At 41.8% G+C, this 9,975-nt stretch overlaps 3 protein-coding genes across 3 annotated transcripts; 1 reads left to right on the forward strand and 2 right to left on the reverse strand.

The window, feature by feature from the left end:
- Positions 1 to 1,010: 1,010 nt before the first annotated feature.
- Positions 1,011 to 1,794, reverse strand: LOC115624942. The gene has a single exon (XM_030519792.1). It carries the CDS (start codon positions 1,766 to 1,768, stop codon positions 1,247 to 1,249), a length of 522 nt encoding a protein of 173 aa, XP_030375652.1. The 5' UTR covers positions 1,769 to 1,794; the 3' UTR covers positions 1,011 to 1,246.
- Positions 1,795 to 4,817: 3,023 nt separating this feature from the next.
- LOC115624921 lies at positions 4,818 to 5,621 on the forward strand. The gene has a single exon (XM_030519771.1). It carries the CDS (start codon positions 4,818 to 4,820, stop codon positions 5,619 to 5,621), a length of 804 nt encoding a protein of 267 aa, XP_030375631.1.
- A 1,635-nt stretch (positions 5,622 to 7,256) lies between these two features.
- LOC115624922 lies at positions 7,257 to 8,129 on the reverse strand. Its single transcript, XM_030519772.1, has one exon. The coding sequence runs from the start codon at positions 8,127 to 8,129 to the stop codon at positions 7,257 to 7,259; it is 873 nt and encodes a 290-aa protein (XP_030375632.1).
- Between the last annotated feature and the right edge of the window lie 1,846 nt (positions 8,130 to 9,975).

The raw sequence follows: 9,975 nt of genomic DNA on the forward strand, positions 1-9,975 counted from the left end.
CGCTACAGTCGAGCAAGCCCGACAGTGTAATACCCTGTACCCAGGTAAACTTCCGTCACTGAGTTACATGCGCCCACAAAGAGGAAGAAGAAGAGCGAACTTGTTGCTGCAATTTGGTGGGGTTGTACTGTAGAGAATTTGTTTCGCTAATAACTTTTCTTAGAATTGACCGAATTGGATAAAATTTAAACAACAGTAGATAATTACATATAAATTATGTGTGCAAAGTTTGGTTTAGGTAGCATTTGAAATGTGGACGCTATTGACGAAATTCTGTAGCGGGGGAAGGGGGGCGAAATTCCAAAAAATAAAATAAACTCGTCCTTTCTCGGACCTAAGAGAATCTGGATGCCAACTTTGGTTATTCTAGCTCTTATAGTTTCTGAGATCCTCGCGTTCATCCAGACGGACGGACAGACGGACGGACATGTCTAGGTCGATTGCTCTCGTCATACTGATTCAGAATATATATACTTTATGGGGTCGGAGATGCTTCCTTCTGCATGTTACATACATTGCACAAACCTAGTATACCCTTTTTACCCTACGGGTACAGGGTATAAAAATAAGAAGAGCAAACTTGATGCTACAGTTTGTGGCCGCATTGCTGAACAGAAGTAGAAAACTATATATCCATTTCTCTCATCATGATCATTAGGAATACATACACGTATGTATATGCGTATATACTTACTTCATGTGGTCGGGCATGTTTCCTTCTGCCTGTCACATACTTTTCACAAACCTAATATACGAGTATAATTTTAAAATTGTCTGCATCAACTTAGCTCCTGAATATTAATTTCTATCTATAAATGTGACGCTATAGAGTTAGCTCAAACCATGGGGTGAACAAATATATTACAGCCCTAAGACTTCGGTGACTCCAGCTCTGATCCATTTGAATAAACCTCACCACCAGCAAAGACCCCATTCCAAGAGTCCTGCTGACTTTGGAAGGCTCGATGTATACTATGTAATTACAAGTATATGAAAAATGCCTTTACTGATGAGTTTTGTCTCATTATTTTAATTACCTGGATGGACTTGCCATTGAGAAGTTTAAATTAGTAGCATGGTTTTTATTGTGTGATAGATTGAAGTGTGTGCCAAGATTTGTTTGTAAGGTGTGCGGGTGTGTCAGTGTTCGTTGCTATATCTAGATGGATGTTATGTCGTTAGCATCTGTGGCTACTGCTGCCAAGTTTGGAGCAGCATGTAGTCAAATGCTTCAGATGGTGGTTCCTTAGAGACGTCTAGCAGGGGTCTGGATAGCGCTCAGTTTGGCGGGACGTGGAGCAGCCGCAGCCAGTCGACGGTAATTGGCTGCCTGGCCACGGCGGTAGTTCGCGAGACGGCGAGCGGCTACCAAACGAGCTGCCTGCTCGCTGGGGACGTCGGCAGCGGGCAAGTCATTGCCAGTAACTTCGGGGGGACCGTAAACTTCATCGGGCACAGCATTGGGAGCAGCAGCGGCGGCATCAGCTTCTGGTGGTCCGTACACCGCATCGGGTGTGGGATCCTCTGCTGGCGCAGCCTCGTCAAAAGGCACCTCAGGCTTCAGTTCGTCAGCTGATGGATACGGTGTGACGGCGGCGGCAGCGGCAGCATCGGCATCAGCTGGAGCCAGTTCCTGGCGAGCAAAATAGCGGGAGCGGCCGCGGCTTAAGCGCTGGGAGCTTCGAGATCTCTGCTGTTGCTGGGCCTGCGCAATGGCGAGCAGGCAAATGGAGGCGAACAGAAGGAAAACCACTTGGAAATTGGCCATGTCGATAAGAACCGTCTTTGAAAGAGTGCGAATGTGTGTCTAGGAACGCAAAAGCAAAACGACTGATGTTTTGGCTTGCCCTGGAGGGCGCTTTTATAGGTGGGATGGCTAACAGATGATAGCTTAGCTGGAAGCTATTTAGTGTGCGTTGCATGCTGGCGGGGCATGTGCATCCTTTTTTGGAGCGCGCTCTGACGTCGGCAGAACTGAAAGTGTTCTGCGTGTGTGAACCGCGGTTTTATGTGCAAACGACGTGACATGAAAGAAGTAGCAGACGAGGCGTCGACAGTGAGACGGCTGCCTGGAAGTTTCAAATTTATAGTTCCGCCATAAACAAATCCAAAATCGGATCGATCGAACAGCTGTCAATGGGCACTGAATTCTAGTAAAAAAGTTGGGAAATTTGAACTGTATAATGACTTCGAGAATCAGATATATTTTCTGTAGCTTTGAATTTGCTTATACTCCTACATGCATTAAGTATTACACGAGTTTTGTTATAAAAGCGCAATCATTTAAACTTGAAATTATATAATTTTGTCAAGTTATTTTGGTTTCCCTCCAAACAGGTTTAATTTATAAGCCACTGTTAGCTAATATGTTAACTTAATAAATTAAAGTGATTTAAAAATCACCGCGTTGATATTTTAATTTAAATCGTTGATATTTTGCATTGGCCAGGTAGTGATTGTACTTCAGATGTTGGCTCAACCATTCTCATCAATGTGCATTGTAGAATTGCATGAGTAACGCTGATTTCAAAAATGTGATCCATAATTTGACTGGCGAATAATATCTGTTAAGATACAAAGTCAATTGCAATTCAAGTCTGCCTTTAAATATCGCCTATTACTCATTGTTGGCTCCCTCTCCCTAAAGTCGGGTGTCCCGACTTTGAAATACTCTGTACATATGTTTACAATAATTATAGAAAATAAAAAAAATTAAGAAAATAAAAAAAAATTCAATGATCGATTTTACCTCTCTCGGTATTCGAACTCACGTAAAGGGTTTATAATTGCACATTTACATAGCAATTGCGTCTGTGTGAGTGTATGTATGCCTATGCGCATCTATTCGTGTCTGTGTAAGCATTTTCGCAGTCAACTAAACAGCAACATCAACAACAGCCGCGGGCAGCGTTTGAGCAGCGCTGCAGCAGCAAATATATTTATGGCTATAGCTTCTCGTTAAATCGGTCTATCATAGTGAAACTATACGGACATATAATAACCAACTGGGGGTATTTCCAAAATTTTAGTTCGAAATTCCAAGAATTACGGGAGCTACGATTTTCGGGGTAGTGGGGGGAGGGAGGGAAATTCCAAAATATACATTTTCTGCGTATTCACACAAGGCATCTGGGACTAAAATTTGGTGTTCCTAAAAACTCGTATAGAGCAAAGGGTACAAGGGTATATTAGTTTTGTGCGAGTGCACAAGGAACACACAGAAGGAGGCGTGGCAGACCCCACAAAGTATATATATTCTTGATCAGCATGACAAGCCGAGTCGATATAGCCATGTCCGTCTGTCTGTCTGTCTGTCTGTCTGTCTGTATGAACGCAAGGATCTCAGAAAGTATAAGAGCTAGAATAACCAAACTTGGTATACAGATTCTCCTGAGCCCGAGAAAGGACGAGTTTGTTCATTTTTTCCGATGCATCCCCCCACTCCCCCCCTATTTTCTATAAATCCCGTAGTTCTTAGAATTTTGAAAATTTGGTAGGCACATCCAGTTAAGAATTATATATCCGTATACCAAGTTTCATTATGATAGGTTGATCAGAAAGAAAGTTATAGCCATATAACCAGGCCCAATGCACACATATATACATATGTACAAGTACACAAACACGCATAGAAACAATTCTAATGGAAATGGAAATGTATGTATGCATGTATGGAATATTTTATATTTAATTTAGTTAATTTAATTACTTTTTTGTGGGGTGGTACAGGGTATTTAAGAGTTGAGCCTGCTCGACTTTAGCATTCCTTTCTTGTTTAACATAAAAGAAAGGGGCTATAAACTGGTCATGTAAAACAGCCCCCATATTCAAAACTATATGCAGACCTATTACATTATATACTTATGTTGTTACCACAGAAACAATCAATAGTTAGTAACAGAATATTCAAAAATTAAGATACACTATAACTTATAGCATTTATAGGATGGAAGAACAATACGCTGGAAAAACACTCCGTACAAATTATGATATACTTCTACAAAATTTATACTTTCTTCTGTAGTGTAGCTTTTCTTAATACTGAATACAAATCGAACTATTGAAAATACAGGATTCTTAAATTAGCATTACCTGATTTAAGCTCTTATATTGGTGACAGATTTATATAAAAAAGTACCGTCATATTCACTAACCTTTATAAATACATTTTGTATTTCACTTCTAAGATGACAAACACGTTTTTGTTTTCGAAACTTACACGTTTTCTGATGTGTATAAGAAAGTAAGTGTTAAATCGGAGAATTTTTAAAGCCATTTAATTGAATGTGGCCTTCACCTAAAACCTCCGGCATCCCTTCAGTCATTGGTCGCAAAAGTGTTGTATATGCACATATATTCAATAAATATTCTAATGTTGATGCTTGATGCAATTGACAAAAAGTTTTCGCTTTCAACCGAAGTGAAGAGCCGATAAACTGAGGAACTGCTCGATTTACTTGCGACTCACGTCCGAAACGTATTTAATTTTCATAGAACATTGCGATGAATCGGACGTGGATGTCCAAGTAAACGTGGATAATACGAATGGCCACGAGAAGCAAATACTACATTGAAAAAAATAAATCATTAAATGTGATAACCGTGCGCCTAATGATGTCTCATGTCTATAATTTTGTCGATATCAAAAGCCAGGCGGTCGGGGATACGTCTCGATCGATCCGAGTGTGGGGCTGGGAATGAGCTGTGACTCTCGCTTTCGTTGGCGACGCGAACGACCTTAGAGGAACAGAACACTGGCATATAAAAACGCCGACGACGTTCAGAACGCAACTCAGTTGGGTTTTTTATCGGGCGAGATGTACAGCAGCAAAAATCATAGCAATCGGTGGCAATGGGGCCTTTGGATTATTGGTTGTCTATTGGCAGCAGCAACTCCCAACGAGGCGCGTCAGATACGCATTAATCGGTACTCCGCCAGCGTGCAGGAGGACGAAGCGGCTGTTCCGGCTACAGTTAGAGAGGTGCAGCCCACGCCTTATCCAGCAGCGGGCTATAGACCAGCAGGACGTGCTTTCTGGCTGCCTGGCGAAGCGGACTCTGCAGCTGCTCCAGAGCAAAGTAACGTATCCGGCTGGCAATTGGCCGAAACGACAGAGCAACCACTGGATGTGACCAGCACCACAACAGACGCGACACTCGAATGGAGCACCACGACAACAGATGTGACCCCAGAAGCAGAGGTGGAGACCACGACCACGAGCACTGAAGCGCCAGTGTTGGATTCACGTGCCGGACGCGCCTATGTGAGAGCACCCTATCCTCCAGCTGGCTTCAGACCCAGTCGGGCCTTTAGGCTGCCCACCGAATTGGATCAATCAGAGGCGGCCAGCGGCAATGACAGCGTCCCAGCCACTGACAACAGTAAGAATCCCGTGTGTGGTGTCAGCACCAATCCTCTGAAGCCTACACCCGAACCTCAGACCGGCCCGGAACCCGATTCAGAGAGCGTGCTGTTCACAGCCAATGTGGGACCGGCTGTCCTTGTTGCCCGTGCGCCGAACCGAATCCCGGTCGCTATTCCTCTACGTTCCCAACGATTAATCGCAGCACCACCGACTCGAGGCTTCGCATATGCCACGCATGTGGAGCAACGTTGGTGAGGATTGTGGGACAATGGTTTCAATGATTTATTTTATACAACTGAGCATTTGCATTAAATTATTCTCCAAAAACCTGTCGTCTTTCACTTTCACCTCTGACGGAATTCTTAACGCGGGATGTGCTGCAGCACGTTTCCACTCTCTATGCCTATTGTTGGTGTTATTGGTATTGTTGTTTTTGGCTAGCAGGGAAACAATAACAGTTTTCTAGCTACGAGTATGCTGGAGGCCCCAGCCGTCATACATGGCGTATGCGTATTAAAGTTAACGTGCGGATGTGCAAAGTCAAGCGTGAAACGTGAGTGGCATGTGTACGATGTGGTACGTGGGTTGGGGTGCAACTTTGAGCTATAACAAGCCAAATAATTCAAATTAAATTACGCGTACTGCTCTATACACTTCACAAACTGTGTACATGTATTACGATAATACATAATTCGTAGATGATTGTTCCGATTGAAAATAAGAACGGACTGTAATTAATAAGTGTTATTATAAAAATTACAAAATATTGAGTATATTTCAATATTATTCAATATAACGAGTTATACTTTACAACTCAACCAAAAATCATTATTTTCGGGCAAAAAAATAAAATTCATATAATAATGATTATTTTTAAATTTTTATTTTTATTTAATATAAAACTGAAGCTGTAATTTTGCCTGAAAATATTTTTATAAGAATGTTTTTTTAACCCAAAACTTTACTTAAACTTAAACACTCTCAGTTTCTCTTGGAGGATATATATAAATGTCATTATTAGCTATGAAAAAGGCAGGGACAATTACAACTTGAGTTTTATTTTTGATAAAAAGAAGTTATTTTGAGTTTTATTTTTTTTCTTAAGAACAATGCTTATTGGTTGAGTTGTAAAGTATAACTCAAAATAAATCACTATATTGTAAAAGAAAGAAAATTAAATTAAAATCGTGGTAAGTATGCATGATAAGCCTAAAATAAGGATATTGGTACATTCGTCGTTTTCTCAAAGCTGCTATAGGTGAATGATTTTTTAGCTTTAAAAAAACAAAGTAATCATTATTTGCGGTCCCTGAAAATAAGAGTCGCTTGGAGCATACGAGTGCGTTGTTTGTCTACATAATTGTGTACACTTATTAGGCATAATTAACTCAAATACTCCTTATTGGGCCCACATATTACATTATTTTTGCTTTTCTTGAATTTAAATTAACATTAGAATCCCTTCCGGCCTAATTTACAGGAAGGCTTTGAAAACTCTATACCTTTAGAATTCTATTTGTTTTCGCAAATACATAATTAGCAATTTTAGCAAAATAAACGAAGTTGGAATCACAATCGAGATTCCGAAAAATGAAGCGTGAACGAAAGAGTATTTTACAGACAGGGAAGGTCTGGTCGGGGTCGCACATTGAACTTGGCTTTGGTTATCAGTGGCAGCAACAACTGATGTGTGAGTCATCTGGTGGGGAATTGGTTGTTCTTACATTTTCGAAGACGAGAACGCACCCATCGCTTTTGCTATTTTGCATCTATTTTTCAAATTAATTATAATAAAATATTCGGAGTGTTGTCTTTTCAGTCAAAAACAACAATGAAAACAATAACAAGACTTAATGAGAATAACAAGCTTCAACTACAAGACGTTCGGTGTTAGACCAAAGCGTGCACATAGTCGACGAGCAGGGGATCATCGAAGCTGGTGGGCACAATTTCAATGGAATGGACCACCGGCTGCAGATGCTCATCGCTGCCAATGTGCGTGAAGCTTCCTAAATGCACCTCATGCCCCTCCTCGTCCACCAGCACATCGGCGCCATTAAGCAGCACGTACTCGGCCTCGGGCTCGTCTTCGACTAGAGTAACAGCCACGGCCACATTGTTGCCGCGTGCATCCTGCGGCTGCTCGGCAATTGCAATTGTGGTATTGTCCTTGGCCAGGGCCACGGCGACGGTGGGTGCGGGGGTGTCGGGCAATGAGGTCGCATTGATGGCAAACAATTTCGTTGTCTTGATGTCGCCCATCTCTGTGGTTTCTGGCTCGGTGGTGCTGCTTATGGTTGTCTCCTCACTGTCTACACTGCCCATCGTTGTAGCCTCCGATGTAGCTGTTGCCATCGTCCCTCCTCTCACATTGTCATCAGCTTCGTCCTGCTCCTCCACTTGCTGCTCGACCTCAATGAAACGTTTTGGCGGCGTGCTAAGCAGCAACAGCTTGGCTGACTTTTGTTGGGGACTGTTGTGGTTGCCTATGTTTGAGGTGTGTTGAGTCGGAGCGGAATCGGGCTTAGAAGGCTCCACAGTGGCCAAGCCAATTTGTATGCTGGCCTGCTCATCGCGACTGAGCGGTACGCGGTGGAATTTGGGAGCAATCGTTGTGCTGTCCATTGCAGCTTCTTCTGCCTTCCCGGTTGTCTCTTCCAATGTGGTTACAACAGTGGTTGGTTGCTCCTTGCGCAAAACGGCCGCTTCACCTGCGGCCATGCATGCGAGGAGCGCCAAATATATGCCTAACTCTTTCAACATGGTCCTCCTGGTCCTTCTTCTTTTTTATAATGTGGGTGGAGGGGTGTCTGTCTGTTTACTGTTTAACTGTGCTACTAAGCGTCGATGTTTTCCGCTGGCGCATATTTATAGCAGTTTCCACGTTGGGGCGCCAAAAACCCCCGCCAGCACTTGTCATAATTTTAACCCTGAGCGGCCAGTTGCCCGTCGAGTCAAGCTCTTCCGCATGCCTCCGCCCGACCATCCGGAAATGTAATTGCTCGTATGTGGGTGTGTGTGTGTGTGTGTTTCTGTGTGTGACTAGAGTGCGGGTGTGTGTGCTTTGTCGGCCCCGGCCCAAGATATTGAGGCCAAAGGCGGCTCCCGTTCGTTACACCTTAGACCTCAATGCTGACCGCAACGATGGTCAGCACACGAGTCCAAACGACATCTCACATTTTCGAGTTTAGTTTTGCACTCACATGCACACCTGCGAATGTGGTGGTGTGGGGGAAGTGGGGCTTGTTTGTGTTGTCGAGTGTACCGACCGGCAGAGCGGTTTAACTTTTTGATGAGCAAAGTTAGTTGCTCGCTGTTGTCTGCTGAAATGCTGGGCACGTAGTTGGTGACTTTGTTTTCGTCTTAAGTGGGAAATGATAAAATTGAAATAAATATATATGTGTGTGCGTGCTCATAGTTACACACATATGCACACACATCTGTAAGAATGTGTGTAATGCACGTTTGAGTCAATCATAGTCATTACCAGGTTGTTAATTAGCTGCCAATAATAAAAGCACCTGGATGCAAATCGTCACGTAGCCGATATGTTTTAAAGTCGTTAGTTAAGAACAAAAAAGTTCAATCAGTTAATCCAAGGCTTGATCTCGCCAGAATTAATAAATATTGACTACACAAATTTAAAGCATTTACAGGTTTTTAAAGTAATTCGTAATTCCAATATTAAGACCACATTTTTTATGACTTTATAGTGCTATCATGATAAGTAGTTTGTTTTGCACCCCATTGTTATAGATTGATCAACGTATACTTTTTAAGCCCTTTGCACAAAGATGGGGTGTTCGACCCCCAAAATACAGGGTGCGCCATCTTTTATGTCGGTATGTAAACATTGAAATTCTTTGAAAATAAACAACCGATTTTCAAGTAAGAGATATTTTTATTTAATTTGGTTCTGTACAATTTCTTGAACTGAGGTTTTCAACACTGGTCTACTCAAGTCAATCGGTTCACTAATGACAAAGTTATTCAATATTTACATACCGACATAAAAGATGGCGCACCCTGTATATATACATATATTCCCGATGAGGAGGACAATACGAGTCGATATAGCCATGTCTCTGTTAAATTAAACATTTTTTTTGTGAGTGGGTACAGTGTAGTTGGGCCCGCTCGACAGCAACATTCGATTCTTATTCTATCCTACATTTACATTTCCTATTTAGATTTGTGAAATACCAAAGAGAACTATATCAAACCTTAAAGAGCTGTCTGCTTGAGGGCAACTGTATATATTCCCTTTGAGTGTTTTAAATTCCTGCTTGAAACTACGTGACGTGAATCGAATGTATATTTACCAAAACGAATTACTTATAACGGGATCAATTTTGCAGTACTCTCCACCTAATAAATAAAAAAAAAAACTGAAACCGTATCATCAAGATTTGAATATTATTTCTTTAATATACCTGGAAATAAGACTAATGTTTTTAATTTTAAATTTCTGTATCTAGTGGCGAATTCAAGCCGACACCCTACTTTTCATACGGCAAGCCAAAGGAATTCAACAAAATTTTCGCAATTATTTTTATTATATGTAGTTTATTATCGAAGATTCAACACTACTTACGTTAGAAATATTATT

The sequence above is a fragment of the Scaptodrosophila lebanonensis genome, unplaced genomic scaffold (genome assembly GCF_003285725.1).
Source record: "Scaptodrosophila lebanonensis strain 11010-0011.00,11010-0021.00 unplaced genomic scaffold, SlebRS2 tig00000061-arrow-pilon, whole genome shotgun sequence".
Taxonomy (NCBI): Eukaryota; Metazoa; Arthropoda; class Insecta; order Diptera; family Drosophilidae; genus Scaptodrosophila; species Scaptodrosophila lebanonensis.